The following is a 16,504-nucleotide window of genomic DNA, read 5'->3' on the forward strand; positions in this document are numbered from 1 at the left end:
CGCTAGCGAGTTAGTAGCATCTCCTTAACAGTGGAGAGAAGAGGGCAGGGGCCAGTGGAAGGAGAGAGGAGGAGGGGACGAGAGAGGGGAAAAGAAGAAGCACGGCAGGGAAAAAAATTTACTTTTTTTTTTTTTTTTCCGCTGCAAAACCTTAAGAGGGTTTGGGAGATCTGGTCAACTTTCCGAAACATCTGAATCTTTTTACTGCCCTCGATTCTTTCCCTCGGCTAGCTGTGGGGAGGGAGGAAAGAGAGAGAAGGAGAGAGAGAGGAAGGGGGGGAGGGAGGGGAAGAGAGAGAGAGGAGGGAGAGAGAGGAGAGAGAGAGAGAAAGAAGAGGGGGAGAGAGAGAGGCAGGCGTGGAGGGGAGGAGGGAAAGCGAGCAGGCCGGGCACGGAGTGCACAGCCACAGCCTCCTCGCCTCCCCAAACTCCCAACCAAGGCGCGCGGTGGCGTCCTCGCGCCCTCGCTCGCGCCCCCGCCCGCCGCCCGCGCAAGCCAGGCATGAACGCTGAGACTTGCGTCTCTTACTGCGAGTCGCCGGCCGCTGCCATGGACGCCTACTACAGCCCGGTGTCGCAGAGTCGGGAGGGCTCGTCGCCTTTTAGGGCATTTCCCGGAGGCGACAAGTTCGGCACAACTTTCCTGTCGGCCGCCGCCAAAGCACAGGGATTCGGGGACGCCAAGAGCCGGGCCCGTTACGGCGCTGGGCAGCAGGACCTGGCGACACCCCTGGAGAGTGGAGCCGGGGCGCGGGGCTCCTTTAATAAGTTCCAGCCCCAGCCGTCGACCCCGCAGCCCCAGCCGCCGCCGCAGCCCCAGCAGCAGCAGCCGCAGCCCCAGCCGCCCGCGCAACCGCATCTTTACTTGCAGCGAGGCGCCTGCAAGACGCCCCCGGACGGCAGCCTCAAACTCCAGGAAGGCAGCAGCGGCCACAACGCGGCCTTGCAGGTTCCCTGCTACGGTGAGTGCACGTGCGGGTCACCTGGGGCTGGGGACCACGGGGTGCTTGGCTTCCGCATCCCTTGAAACTGGTGGCTTGCGGGAGGTATGAGTTGGCGGGCTGGGGTCGGGGTGGGGGCAGCGGTTGGTGGCTCTGGTCGGTAAACGGGATCGATCGCTGCGAGGGAGCCAAGGGATCTGTTCTGTCTCCTTCATGTCAGGCGGCCTAGGCACGGAGCGTTTCGGCTGTTAAACTCGACTTGTAGTTTGTTTTTCCCGGTCCCTTCGGCATTTCCCCAAATCGCTCGCTTTGCGCTGCCCGCTGGGCGGGATTTGAAGCGGATGCTTCTTACCGGCCCAGGGCGTGCGGCGGCAAGCAGTCCCCGCGCAGCGCCAAGGAGTCTCCGCGCAGCGCTCTGGCGCTGGGCTGCGGGGCTGCGGGGCTGCGGGACTGCGGGGCTGCGGGGCTGCGGGGCTGCGGGACTGCGGGGCTGCGGGACTGCGGGACTGCGGGACTGCGGGACTGCAGAGGCCTCGCTCCTCGCCGGCTGGGAGGCTCCTCGGGCGGCGCCGCCACAGGTGAGAGCGCCGCAGGTGCGGAGCCAGGCGGGAAGCCCGGAGTGTGGTTGGCCGAAAGCTCACGGGAAATCCAGGCGCACTGGCGCGACACAGTGCGGAGCCAGAGACCCTGGGGTCCCAGGGGACACTGGGGTCTGGCAAAACCCGAGTCCTGGGACCCTTAGCGCTACTTGCAGTGGGGATGCGGGCAGGCCAGTTCCCCGGGAGCTTCTCCCTCGGCGATTCTTGGAGGCGGCAGGCCTCTGAACAATGGTTTAGGACGGAGTAAGAGGGGAGACAGGAAGTCCCGAGTCCCAGGTGGCCCAGGGCTGTGGCAAGAGAGAAGGGTCTGGGTCCTGATTTGAGCCCACAGGGAACCCGAGGGAGCTGGCTTAAATGACCTCCAAGCCGCCTTGAACGCAGCCACAGGAGGCAGGCCTGGGCCCCCCAGAGCACAGCCACCATTGCCTGGGAGAGAGAGACACTCAAGGACGTCTCTAGCCAGAGCAGCTCGGTAGCCTAGGCCTTCTCTTCTTCCAGAGAATCAGGGTTCCTGAACCCCAAAGCAGAAGTTGGAGCAAAGACGCAGAAAGGGAAAAACCTTCTCTGGGCCAGGAGCCCTGAGCACATACTCTCCCGGAGGCCTTGGCCTTCAGGCCCGGCCCTGGTGAGAAGAGTTGGGGGCAGGGAATTTGCCCTGATCCAGGCTGATGGAGAGGCACTAGGCCTGGGGACAGAGGCTGGGACACGGCGGAGGCCTTGGTGGCGAGAATAACCTTGGGAAAACAGCCGATGGCAGATGTTTTCTCGTATTCAGGTTCCTTCTTTCACAGGCGCAGAACTAGTTCATAGATGGCTGCTGACAAACATTCACAGTCATACGCTTGTCTACAATTGCATTCTACACACACATGCAGAGAGCATCTTCTTTAGGAGCCGATGTGGTCATACCCCAAGAACACATGCCCATGTGGCCTCGAATGAGCCACATACTCCCAAACCCATAGGACAGAACTGAGAGAAGATTTAGAAAGATTCAGTGGCCCTTCCCCACTTCCTCCACCTTCCTCTTCACCTCCAGTTGGAATGAGATCAGGCATTCAGATCACAGACCCCCAAAGCTCCACACACAGACACCCACAGCTCCTCACACAGACACACACAGCTCCACACACAGACACACAGCTCCACACATGGACACACACAGCTCTACACACAGACACACACAGCTCCACACATGGACACACACAGCTCTCATACAGGGGCTCCTTCCGTGCTAAGCCGGCAGAGACTCTCAGCCCTGTCCATACTGATTGCCCTTCTCAGCCCAGGGACACAGGCCCCAGCTCATCCCTGTCATTCAGGACTATTAGGTGAGGGCAGGTTGCAGACTAGGGGACCCATGGAGGTTCATCCTGAATAGCCAGCGGGCTCATGCTTTCTCTCCACTGCATTGGATTTTCATATTTTAATGAAAATTACCAGTGAAACCTCTGAAGAGGCTGATACATTAGGCAAGAAGAGAGCCTAAGGAGCTCCCCACCTTTTGGTTAAATGCCTTCAGGTCCAGAGGGAAGGCGGAGAGGGCTGGCCTCCCCTGAGCCCTCTCTCTGTGCCCTGCTGGGCCCCCACAGCCAGCCTGGCCCTTCCTCTACTTGCACTAGCCTTTGGAGCTGAGGGAAAGGGCCAGCCACTTGACCCACTACTGCCCCTAACCCGTGGCAGTGTGACCTGACAGCAAACACCTTCCCAAACCCCGGTTTCCTCATCTGCATCCTGGGGTGATAACAGAAAGACCTTACTGGGTCATAAATGTGCCTCTGCAGAGACAGCAAGAGGCAAGAGCAAGAGCCCCCGCTACCCCTGCCCCTCCCAACCCCCGCCCACATTTCCATCCCTATCTATCTCCGAGCTGCTGGGAACTCGAAAGCACCCAATTCTGAGGACAGGGCAAGTCCCTGCCACTGCTCTGGGTCATAAACTGCAGGCTGGGACCAAAGGCAGCCTGTAACTACCGGCTGCCTAAGATGGAGGCACTGCTCGGGGCAAAGCCACAAACAATAAACAGCAAGTCAGTGTTTGTTCTTTCCCTCTCTCAGCAGCTGAGTCTCCCCAGCCAGGAGATGTCTGGTCCTTCTAGGAAAGGGATTAGGCGCTTTAGGTCTAAGATGAAGAAACTGAGGATACAAAAGGTGAGGCTCTGCCCTTTACAGAGGTAGCCAGGAGGACGGACTCCGGATTGGGATCCCTACCCTGCCAGCAAGCAGGAAAACTGAGGCATGCATTGACAACAATTCTCTCCCACAGTTGTGAGAGTGTGTATACTAAAAAGGGGAGAAATGGAGTTCAAGGAAAAATCCTTAGACGTTCCCAGGAGCATGGGGAAAGTCGGAGGCGGGGGCGGCCTTGGTGCCAGTACCGGCGCTGGCTGATCTCCGTCTTCAGGCAGGCAGCTGAGACCTGGCAACCATTCCCAGCCCTGGAGGTCGGGGCGAAAGCTGTTCTTTCACGTGTGTAACTACACCTAACAAAAGGGGGAAGCTCGGAGGCCTCTTCCTGGGCCTCAACTTCTGGGCCCACTCCCGGCAGAGTCCAATCGCCTTTCGGCAAGGAAGGTGCCCCAGGCAGCTGAGCCAGGGCCAAGCCGAGGGAGTGCGGGGCGGGGAAGCCGCCTCCAGTCTCTGCTGGCCGAGTCTGGACCGGGTTGCGGAAAGAGTTGGTGAGAGAAACCCTCCCGTGCTGCAAGCGTCCCTACCCCAACTTGGGCCTTCCTTTCCCCAAACGTGCTAAAAGAACGAAGATTAAGGCGGCTCCGCAGTGTCCTTTGGGTGTGGAGACCGCGTTTTTACGAAACAGCCCCCACCGAGCCCTCTTCTGTTGCAACCCAAGACTTCACCATTCTCCCCTCCAGACTCTGGGTCTGCTCTTTGGCCTCCTAAATTCCTTGCCCGAGCTCAGGGCGGGCCGCCTGGGCCCCAGGAGACATGTCAGGTTGGAGACCCGACGTTTCTCAGCGACGCAAAGAGCCTCCCTGTACTCAGGGCAGGGACTCCGGCGCCTCCCCCCCAAACTCCGGATCCGACCCCCGGAGCCGCAGCCGGCGCGTGCTGGTCCTAGTCTACCAGTCCCGAGACGCGGGGCCGCTGCGGGAGGCTGCCCCTCTTCCCCCTTCCCTTTCGCTTTCGATTCGGTGGCGACAGGTTTTTGTTGAAAGCAGATTGCTACCTCTCCATCCACCCACCCCCAAAAGCAGCGCTCTCAGCGCCAAGGTCTGGGGAGGCGCGGGCCATGCTGGAGCCCCTGGGGTGCCTCCTAGGGGCCCAGTCCCGATTTTTCGAATTAGACGCAGTGGTTAAATACCAGAGGGTATTTATTTCCCCTGCACCGACATAATCCATGCACCACGAAATGTGTAAATTCTGCCGGGGTCGTATTTGAATTTAGTTAGAGAACTGGGGTGTGTTTTGTATACAAGAGACGACCCAAAGAAGACAGAAACGAAAACCCGACAGAAGCAGCAACAGCCAGTGGGTGACTGGGGTGATCGCAGGAAAACTCCAGCCTGGGACTGAAGCCTGCTCGGGAAGGGGCGACTGTTGTTTAATTTTGGAGGGAGGGATGGCGAAGGAAGATGCTTTTAATTTTTTACTTTGTTAATTTCCATAGCCTGCTTCACCAGTCTGGTCCAAACACATACGTTGTTAAATAGAAAAACAGAGGGCCTGGATTAAAACTCAATATTTTAAGTCAATCGACTTGCACGATCTTGCACAATCTTTTCTTTATTATAATTTACATATATTGAAGTGCTTAGCTCTGAGGAGGAAAGTTGGAAGAATTGTTATGTATGTGTACACTGTTAGTTAGGACGACCATCTGGATAAAGAAACAGACCATTTATATATTTCCTTAAACGTTGTAAAACGTTAAAGCAAAAGCATTTTTTGTAAGTTGTTTTAAGAAAATTTCAGAAGATACTTCGGAGCACCGGGGACCCCATTTTGTTCCTGACAGCAGTGTTTCTTGAGTAGGGTGACACTTTAGCCGGGGCATTTGCGCGGTCTCGATTCTAATGCGAAGTTCCAAGCGGCTGCGCCAGGAACCTCGCCGCGATCGCCAGGCTAAGCCGGAGTCACCAAGCCCTGAGCTCACGCGCTGCGATGCCGGCCCGCAGTAGGAAAACAGATTAAAACGCCCTACAGAAAATCTCGGCGAAGTCCCGGAGGACTCTGGTTTCTAAGATCAGCGGGGCGCACTTTCTCCGGGACGTCCCTTCTTCTCGGTCTCAGCGCCTTCCTGCCCGCAGCCGCGCGCAGCTTTGTTTTGGTGGCAAACTGAAATAAGAAATGGAAATATATTGGTCTTTGCCACTGCCAGGGATGAGAGGTGGTTGACGTCCGGCGCGTTTGTCCGGGCTTCGGGCTTCTCTGCAGACCCCTGGACTGGGGTGCCTGAGGCCAGGAGAGGAGGGGGATAGTTGCCCGGAGCCCCCGCGGCTCCGAGGCCTTGGGATGATTCATGGGGGGTGCGCTGCCTTGGTGAGCCTCTCGCCCCGAGGGTAGGCGAGGTGGGTGGGTAGGGTAGGGGAGTATATGCTGGAGAGAAGAGAGAACGCTTGACCAGAGAGAACTTCCTGCTCCCGGAGCCTCAGCGTCCTTAGCCCCCCAAACCCCTGTTCAGGAAGCCGAAGGACCTAGGCCCAGGCAACGGTTTGGGGTGGGGCGGTAAGTGCGCCGTCCTGCACCCGGACGTCGCCTGCCAGGCGCCACCTGGCCATGTGCTCCCGCAGCGCAGGGGTTCTCCAGCCATCAGCATAAGTCCTCACCGAGGTGACAGTCATCGGATTGGGAAACCAACACTGCGAGGACCCGGCTATGTGATGATACCGTCCGGGGGAATTCGAGTGGAAGCCGACCGTCCTGCGGTGCCACTAGACAAGTGAGAAGCAGCCCTTCCAAACAGGGCCCTTTGCTGGAAGGAGGAGGTACCTCTTTCCAGCCAGTGAGCGCTCCTAACTGCAACCGGGGTCTTCTCTAATATCAGTTACCCGCGGCTTCCAGAGACCCTGCCTCCAGAGGTGCAGCACACCTCTCCTCTGCAGATGTATAAACCGGGGACACCCCCATCTCCATTCAAGATGCTCCTTCCTCACCCAGTAGAGGGGTGCGGAGTAAACCCGGGACAACAACTTGCGTGCTGCCTGGAGGCAGGTCCCTCAGAAAGGACGACAAAAATTTGGTGATGCGGGAGAAGCTTCCACTGTGTCCAGGAAAGGGCAGCGGCCCCCTAGTTGCACCGGCCCCGGCCCCGGCCCCCACCCCCAGCACATTCTGTCACCTTAACAAAGACCGGCTTCTCCACCTGACCCCAACCCGCACCAGCCAGCGCCGAGGAAAGGGAGGAATGGAAAGGAGTTGTGGCTCAGCGGCGAGGAAGACCCACGCAGAGGCAAGCCTCTGAGGAGCCAAGGTTAGGGTGTGTAGGGTGGTACGCAGGGCCGCGGGCCGGTTCGGATTTGGACTCCAGAGGCAGTTGAAAGGGTCACCGTGGCGCTCCGCGGCTCCCAGGGTGCCGTTTTGGTAAGGAGGGGGTCACTGGGAGATACGGGCGGGGTAAGAGGGGCCACCGGCTGCCAAGTACCTGTCTTTCCGGGTGAAGGCGCCGCTTATTCTCGGGACCGCTTGGTCAAGGCTGCTGGGCACTGGCGCCGCTGCACATTGGGGGCAGAGAGGGAGCCAGTGCTTGCTTCATCGGATTCTTAAAGCAGATTCTTTAAGAGTGGATTTTCATTCTGAACTGGAGGCCCAGCATGGATGTTGGCCCCATGCACCTCGTAGAGGGACAGGACCTGGTGACCCAGGTCAGAGCAGAACAACTGGCTCTCCAGGGCTCTGAAGGCCACAACCAAGAAGGCTGGGAAGCTGTGGGAGGTTTGGACCATGACACTGATGTCCAGCGTGGCACACGTGGGGACCGGGACCCACAGTTGGGGTGTAGATCACCCCAGCCTCCACCTTTGCATTCTCTACTCCTCCATGGCCTTGGAGAAGTCCGTTCTGCTTCGGGGTCTGAATTTTAGCTGTATGAAATGCAGGAGCGTTGACAATTTCCAAAGACCCTCTTGGAGTTTCTGTGCTGGTAGCAGTCTGGGCCCACCTTCACCCGCTTTGTCTTCCCTCCTCACCCCCACACGCATTTTTGTCCAGGAGAAACTGGGGTAAGGTGGGTGGAAAAGGCTTCCCTGGAGGCTAACACAGGTCCTGAGTGGGGAGCCATCCCAGGACACAAAGCCGGCTGGAGGTCCTACAGGGCCATGGTGGAATGCAGGTTCTAGGCTCAGGACTGGGATGCAAATAGGGAGGGGGTAAGCGAGTGTCTTCGTGACCAGGCTCAAGCTGAGGCCCCAGGCTCATGGCCCCTGTGTCCTCTCATCTTCCCTATCCCAGTATTTATGGAGCGCCTTCCCTGGGCGGACCTTCTCCTAGGAGATAGAACATGCCAAGTCCCTGCCTCCTGTGTTATGGCTTATGTCCTTCCAAGTGTTTTGTACAGTTGGGCTTAACAAATGTTCGCTGGCTGGAAGAATAAATGAAGAACTGGTGTCTCCTGTAGTGTTGCCCCCACATGGTTAAGTGCACCCAGGAGCCGGCTTAGGTGTTTGTGTGAGCGTGTGCACAGCATGAATGTGAGCGGTGTGTGCCGTGCCCATTCTCTCTGGGTCCACGTCCTGATGTCTGAGTGTTTCAGGGCAAGGCCGAGGGTTTGTGTGTAGTCCGGTGAAAGGCATGTCTATCCTCTGGCACTTGTGTCTGTGTCCCCCAGTGTGCGAGCCTCAGGTGTACAAGGGTGAGTACCCGTGTGCATGGCTCTGGAGCTTCTCTGGGTCTGTGGGTGGCATAGCCTCTGCCTCCAGAGGCGCCCCCAGGGAGAGTGACTAAGCGCCCTTGCATCATGGCCTGTGGCCTTCCTGGCCCTGGTCATGGCTCCCAGGAGCAGCTGACTCACTGAGTGGCAGGCAGAATCTCCCTGTGGCAAGTCCCCGGTGGGGCCCAACCACCCCCAGCGTCATCCTGGGGCCCTCGAACGTGGTTCATCCAGCCCACCCACACTGCGGCGAGGCCTTCCGACAAGCCACCAGCTCTGGAATGTACCCTCTGTCCCGTGTGGCTCACTGCAGAAGAGACGTGTCCTTGGCACTGTCTATGCCCACTGCTGACCCCATTTAGCACACGAGCAAACTGAGGCCCAAGGGGAAATGGACCCCCACAGCCAGGTTAGTAGGAGGGCAGGAACCCACCGAGTTCTCCTCCTTCCGCTATGATGGGTGGAAAGGCAGAAAGTGTTGAGGAATCCAATCCACTCACCCGCTCTCTTGTTGGATGCGACTCCTGCAGTAAGTTGCACTCTCTCTGTGCATCAAATAGGGCAGATGCTTGCAGTTCTGCCTCAGTCTCCTTAGAAGTAAAGCAGACCCTACCATGAGCTCCTGGGCATTAGAGGAGAGAAGGAGAGCACCCATGGAATCCCTGGTGGGATTGCAGGGACCTGACTCTAATGCAGCCCCACCAGGCTGGGACTCCTGCTCTCTGCCCAGCTCCCCAAGCTGGGTTTTCTTTTCCTAAGTTCTTGAAAACCACAAGCCAGGGTCAGCTGAGGCCAGATGACCAGCTCCTCCCACTGTGTAGGACTGTCCACTAGGCCCTGAGGGCCTTTGGTTACATCGAGGAACCTGGTACCTCCCCTGACCCTGCAGTACACACACAATGGGTCATGGTGACATGGTGGGGGTCTCACTCAAGATTGGAAGAGATGGCAGTCATCTCCTGGCCCACATGTCTTATTTCACAGACAAGGGGACTGAGAGGCTTGATTCCATTTACACAAGGCTCACCAAACTTTGCCTGTCGCTATGCCAAGCCTTGTGGGGGATTCTGGGAAGCTCTGGATGCGGCCCCTGCCTTCAGGTCCAGAGGCAGAGACAGACAAGTGATCTTGAAATTCCAGTTCAGTGGGGTGGGCCCTGAGATGGGGAAAGCCCTGACTCAGGCTCTGAGGAGGTCAGGCTGGCTTGCCCTGGGGTGTGCAGGCGCCACCAGGGTTTGGTAGCTTACTGGAAGCCACTTAAGGGGAGGGTTCAGGAAAGTTGGGGACAGTTGGGATTTGTCCAGGCCAATGAGTTTTCTCTAGTGGCTGGAAATCCTGAGGCTTCTTCTCTCTTGACTTTCTCCTTTTCTCCCTCCATGCTTTCTCTGTAGATCAATAGGTCTTGGTTTTTCTATGGAAATAGTCATGTATAACAGCCCCCTTGCTTCTCTAGTGCCACTCTATTTCTCCCTGTGTTGAATGGCACTTTGGCCCTGTCCCACCTGGGAGGGGAGTGTGAGGAGGATGTGACGATGGAGAGAGGTAGTGTGTCTGCCCCGTACATCCTACACCACCAGGTTCTCTGCCCCACCCCTCACACTATACCCTTTGAGGATGCTAGGATATTGCAAATGATAGTGGTGGGGTTCTGATCAGGTTTCAGAGTATGTATGTAGAGTTTGGGGTCCTCCTGGATATGTGAGCCTCCCCGATGTCTCTACATGGCCACAAGGATTCATTCACACCTGGTTCACCTTCCAGCATGGAGCTGGGACAACTCCAGCTCCATGGCCTCTGACTTCAAGGAGGGAGCTCACTTTCAAATGGGGAAGACAAACATGCACATAGCTCTACTGCACGGCTCCGCTGTTGTGTGGCCTCAGCCTCCCCATCTCTGAACTTTCTTCATGGGACTCAGTGGTTTCAGAGGCCTTGGGATTCTGTGATACTCACCAAGAGAGGTGGATGGGCCCTCCAGAATCCTCGAGATGCCTCGAGACCCCACACTCTTCCCCATTCATTGTACCAGCAAAGGGGGAAGGCTGGTCCAGTCTGCCAAAGGTTAAGAGTCTGGGATTCCAGGCCTGGCTCCTGGCCTGAGTTTTCCCATCTGCAGGACAGAGACGATAATGGGTTTTGAGGCAAAGAAGGCTTAGAGTTGGCTGCTGCTACAGAACCATGTGACAGCCCAGAATGACTGAGCGTCCCTGCCTGTGCACCAGGCAGTACACCAGTGCTGCTTATGCATTATTTCACTTAATCACCATCACAATCCTATGAGATTAGTACTATTATCATCCCCATTTCATGGATGAAAACTGAGGTTCATGGAAGATAAGTAACTCGTCCACAGTGAGACAGCCAGGAAGGAAGAGTCGAGTCTTGCTGGCCAAGGGCTCCAAGAAACCTAAAAGGCATCCTGTTCTAGAATGATCCTGATTAGACTTGAGATAACCCTAATTCTGTCCCAGATGATGTGGGGATGAAAGACAGGGTCTTACAAACATGGCCCCCAGGGCAGGGCGCGGTGGTTCACGCCTGTAATCACAGCACTTTGGGAGGCTTAGGCGGGTGGATCACAAGGTCAGGAGATCAAGACCATCCTTGCTAACACGGTGAAACCCCGTCTCTACTAAAAATACAAAAAATTAGCTGGGCGTGGTGGCAGGCGCCTGTAGTCCCAGCTACTCAGGAGACTGAGGCAGGAGAATGGTGTGAACCCAGGAGGTGGAGCTTGCAGTGAGCCAAGATCATGCCACTGCACTCCAGCCTGGGCAACAGAGCAAGACTCCATCTCAAAAAAAAAAAAAAAAAAAAAAAACCATGGCCCCAAAGCGTTCTTCTCAGCTTCACATCCGGGGATGCAGAAGACAAGTATTGTTAGGAGTAAGTTTCGGCACCTGCCAGGTTGAAGTTCTACACCTGACTCTGTGACCTTGGGCACAGCTTCCTCACCTGTGCTAGGTGAAAACAGGGTCCCAGGCATGGCATAGGGCTTCATAGTTGGTATGAGGAATGACTGCATGAGTTTCCAGAGGTTTCAGGAACATGAGAGAACCTCTGATCAAGGTAGGGTGGAGCTGAGGAGCATCTGTGGGAACAGTGGGGTAATAACACCTGCCCTCTAGGAAACATGAGAGAACCTCTGATCAAGGTAGGGTGGAGCTGAGGAGCATCTGTGGGAACAGTGGGGTAATAACACCTGCCCTCTAGGAAACATGAGAGACCGCAGGAGGCTTTGTCTGTTTTGTTTCAAACTTTCCCCAGAGCCTGGAGCTAGTCTATATAGTAGATGCTCAATAAATGTCTGTTGCTGAGTGAATGATTGAAGGGATCTTATGGGAGGGGAACATGCTAGGAACTTTGTAAGTCTTTCCACTCTGTCTTTGTTCATCCTTCCTTTGAATTGAAGCCTGGGGTGAGAGCCTGCTTTGTCGTTCTCTTGCATTCTGGTAGAAAATGATTGTTTTTGCAGGGTTTCCTGTGGGGTGTAGGAGCAGGGAGACTCTGGGTAGCTCTATTCAGCACAAGCCTTGGTCTTCTCCGACTCCAGCAGTTGGAGGAGTACCACTTTTTCTCACTGCTCCTCTTTTGGGTCTCACCCCACAGGCCACAGGCCTGCGGTCTGACTGCCACACCCCCCGGGGTCAGCTCTAGTCAAATGGTTTTCTCCCTTCGTCCCCAACTCTCCTCCTCAGGTCTCCCCGATTCCTTACAGTGAGTTCCGTGTCCTGTCCGCTGGCACCCCCATTCCTGCCACCTGCCCAGGGTGCTGCCTGAGAGCTGCTGAGGTTCCTCCCCTAGTCCCCCATTCACTCATCCTCCACCCTGGGATTCTGAGACTCACCTGCAAGGGATGCAGCCCTCTGTTCTGGCCAGGATGCCATCTGACCTCACCCGGCTTCCCAGCGGGGCATCCGGCTCCAAGACCTGGGCTCTTCCCAGCACACCCATAATTCCTTCCACCCGTCCCACCCCGGCATATGCAATCTGAGGGCACTTGAACATCCACGATCCCCTGAGTCTCACCAAAGGCCTAGGTGGAGGAATTGAATCTCCATTTTACAGACAGAAGCCAAAGCTCAAAGAGGGGGAACAGCTCAGAAGGAACGCACGGAGGAGTGTGCGCCTGGCAAAAGCTCCTCCTCACATCCAACAGATCCTTCAGCCTGGCACTTCTGTGTCGGGCAGGGACCAGAGTGTTTGGCAGTGAACAAACTGGCTCCTGCCCTCAGAGAGCCCATAGCCTGGTTAGAATGTGCTACATGCCATGGGAATCCCCAGGGAAGGTGAATGGACTGGGGCTTCCTGAGCATGGACATTTGAAGCGGACCTTGAAAGTTGAATAGGAGCTCACCAGCTGAAGGAGCTGAAAGAGGCCCTCTAGACTCAGGAAACAGCATGAACTAAATCTTTGGGTAAGGGAAGAACATGAAGCAAGTTTGTGGAGTGCAGGGGCATGATGGATGCCGGTGAGGTGGGCTGAGGAATGGCAGGGGCACAGCTGAAGAGAGCTTTATATTTTATTTTATTTTATTATTTTTTGAGACAGGGTCTCACTTGGTCACCAAGGCTGGAGTGCAGTGGCGCAGTCTCAGCTCACTGCAACCTCTGCCTCCCAGGCTTAAGTGATCCTCCCACCTCCGCCTCCCAAGTAGCTGGGACTACAGGCTCATCACCACGCCCAGTTAACTTTTGTATTTTTAGTAGAGACAGGGTTTCTCCGTGTTGCCCAGGCTGGTCTTGAACTCCTAGACTCAAGTGATCCTCCCACCTCAGCCTCCCAAATTGCTGGGATTACAAGCATGAGCCACCGTGCCTGGCCCCTGGGCCATTTATTTTCTACCAAGGGGTTCAGACTTTGGGGAAGCCACTGGAGGACGCTGAGCAAAACAGTGAGACCCCAGGCTGAGTGTTCTTTGCATGGTTCAGTATGGCCTTTGCTTTTTGCATTCAAAATCTTTATTTTAATTAAGAATGAACTTTTTATTGTGGTAAAATATACATAGCATAAAATGTTACCATTTTAACATCTGTAAGTGAACCTTTCAGTGGCATTAAGTACACCCACAATATTATGTAACCATCACCACTGTTTCCAGAACTTTTTCATCATCCCAAACAGAAACTCCATACCCATTAAACGAGAACCGTCATCACACCCCTGACCCCCCACCCAAGTGACCTCTATTCTACTCTCTCTCTATGGATTTTCCTACTGTAGGTACCTCCTTATTTTTTTTTTTTCTTTTTTTTTTTTTTTTTTTTGAGACAGAGTTTCACTCTTGTTACCCAGGCTGGAATGCAATGGCGCAATCTCAGCTCACTGCAATCTCCACCTCCCGGATTCAAGTGATTCTCCTGCCTCAGCATCCCAAGTAGCTGGGATTACAGGCACCCACCACCAGACCTGCCTAATTTTTGTGTTTTTAGTAGAGATGGGGTTTCGCCATGTTGTCCAGGCTGGTCTTGAACTCCTGACCTCAGGTGATCCACCCACCTCATCCTCCCAAAGTGCTGGGATTACAGGTGTGAGCCACCACACCTGGCCTTAGGTACCTCTTATAGGTGGAATCATATAGTATTTCTCCTTTGGCATCTGGCCATTTGTGTATCTCCTTTGGAGAAGTGTATTCAAGTACTTTGCCCATTTTTTAATGGGGTTGTTTGTTTCCTTGTTCTTGAGTCATAAGAATTCTGGATATTAATTCCTTTTCAGATACATGATTTGCGAATATTTCTTCTCATTCTATGGGTTGTCCTTTCACTCCCTGGATACTGTCCTTTGATGCACAAAAGTTTTACATTTTGATGAAGAAGTACAATTTTTCAATTTCTTCTTTTGTTGTCTGTGCTTTTGGTGTCATATTCAAGAAATCATCAATAACTCCAGTGTCAGGAGGATTTTCGCCTATGTCTTCTTTTAAGAGCTTTATAGTTTAGCTCTTAGGTTTAGGTCTTTGATGCACTTTAATTTTGAATATGACATAACATAAGGCTCCAACTTCATTCTTCCTCATGGGGATATCCACTTTTCCCAGCACCATTTGTAGAAAAGATGGCCCTTTTCTCATCGACTGGTCTTGGGACCTTTGTTGAAAATCAATTGCGCATGTATTTGAGAGTTTGCGTCTGGTCTCTATTCTGTTGCATTTGTCTATCTGGCCCCTGAATGATCATCTAATATGAAGTCCAGGATCGCAGAATGTACAAGGACCCTTGTAGGACATCCGTTCATCTCCTTGCCTGCAGGCCAGTGACCAACAGGTCACAGAAATTCAGCTCAAGGACACGTTTTTTTTCCAGGACCTGGAGCTGGTGAGAAGGGGTGGAGGGCAGAGCCAAAGGCGAGGACTCTAGAGCCACAGTCTTGGCCCTGGCTAGGCCCCTGGATATTCGGGGGCCCCTCTGCCCCTTCAGTTGACCATCCCATGAGGACGTGGCCTTTGGGGAAATTCTCATGTGCTCTGAGGGTCTATACGCCCACCTTCTGAGATGCTCAAATCTGGGACCACTTCCTTTATTAAGATGATTCCAGAATCCTTCCAGTGGAGCTCGGAGGAGCTCCAAGAGGGAAGCATCCAGTGGCTCCATGCTGTTGGCCCCGTGCATATTTTGAAGATTTTCTGTTAGATTCCCAAAAGAGGCACTTTCAACTCCCTGTCCCCTACCCTAGGCCATCCAGTGAGCGGCACAACCAGGGGCTGGGGCTCCAGGGACTAGACAGCAGGGTCCAAGGGGAGCACAGCTGCAGAGAAGTAGCCGTCCCCGGCTCCCCGTCCTAGGAACTTCCCCGGCCTAGGTGACTAAACAGAGGCCTGCTTGAGCCTGGTCTTCCAGCCATGTGCCCTAAGGCATAATTTCTAGTGTTCTTGGAAAATCACAGAAACTATGTTCATTCCACAATTGGGCTACACAGGCTGCTTGATGCTTCAGATGCCTTTGGTTTGGAGAAGCCCGTGGAGCTCAGGACCTGGAAACAGATTTCGGCCCACATAGCTGAGAGACCTTGGGCAAATTAGTTGACCTCTTTGCCTCAGTTTCTTTACCTGTAAAGTGGGGATAAGAATCATGTCTACCCGTTAGTGATAGGGTGTGGCTTAAATAAGGTAAAATAAGTAAGGATCGGGCCGGATGTGGTTGCTCACGCCTGTAATCCCAGCACTTTGGGAGGCTGAGGCAGGTGGATTGCCTGAAGTCAGGAGTTTGAGACCATCCTAGCCAACATAGTGAAACCCTGTCTCTACTAAAAATACAAAAAATTAACTGGGCATAGTGGTGGGCGCATGTAACCCCAGCTACTAGGGAGGCTGAGGCAGGAGAATTACTTGAACCCAGGAGGCGGAGGTTGCAGTGAGCCAAGATCATGCCATTGCACTCCAGCCTGGGCAAGAAGAGCGAAACTCTGTCTCTAAATAAATAAATAAATAGGTAAGGATCTTAGAACAGTTCCTGGAGCATAGTAAGTGCTCAGTCAATGTTAGCTGTTATGATTGATAAGATTTTGCTGGGACCTTGATTCTATCAGACTGGTCAGAAACCTTGACAGGCAGTTAAAGTTGACTGGGATGCACAGAGTTGGAAAATGAACAAATTATTACTGAATCTACGATTACTGTGTGGTTGACATTGTCTTTTAAAACATGGATGAGTGATAGGAGGGGAGGGGGCTGCCATCTCTATCTAACGCAGCGGGGGCAGGCTTCAAGGAGGGACAAAGGCCACCCAGGCCCCTCAGGCCCCTCCTCCCCATAGGCTGCTGCACCTCATACCCATGCGTCATGAGCTGGGGAATAACTCTCTCCCTGCTGAATGTGTTTTCTGTGTTTATTTGACCCAGAACTTCAGCCTGTCCCCAGGGCAGGGGTTCTGTTATGTTCCTCTCTGATCAGCACAGGGCTGAGCACAGAGAATCAGGCTCGGGGAATGTCAGGCAGCCTCTGCACCCTCCCTGGGCCCTAGCTTGCCCATCTGCAATTAAGAAAGCACCTGGTGGGCATTGCCCTGGGCCACACCTGGACTGAGACTTTTCACGGAAACCCACTGGGAGATATTAGTATCCTCAATTTGAAGATGAGGAAGGTGAGGCTGTCCCGCTGTGAATTGAACCCAGATCTCCTGAAGCCAAAGAGCCTTTTTCCT

General features: G+C 54.5%; 1 protein-coding gene across 1 annotated transcript in view; it reads left to right on the forward strand.

Moving 5' to 3' along the window:
* Window positions 1–398: 398 nt before the first annotated feature.
* The window catches only part of ALX4 (ALX homeobox 4), a 50,040-nt gene continuing 33,934 nt past the window's right edge, over window positions 399–16,504 (forward strand). Inside the window, exon 1 of the mRNA XM_054439125.2 lies at window positions 399–962. Coding sequence (XP_054295100.2) covers window positions 503–962 — 460 coding nt within the window. The 5' untranslated portion in view covers window positions 399–502. The remainder of the gene's footprint in view (window positions 963–16,504) is intronic.

This window comes from Pongo pygmaeus, chromosome 9 (genome assembly GCF_028885625.2).
Source record: "Pongo pygmaeus isolate AG05252 chromosome 9, NHGRI_mPonPyg2-v2.0_pri, whole genome shotgun sequence".
NCBI classification, from domain to species: Eukaryota; Metazoa; Chordata; class Mammalia; order Primates; family Hominidae; genus Pongo; species Pongo pygmaeus.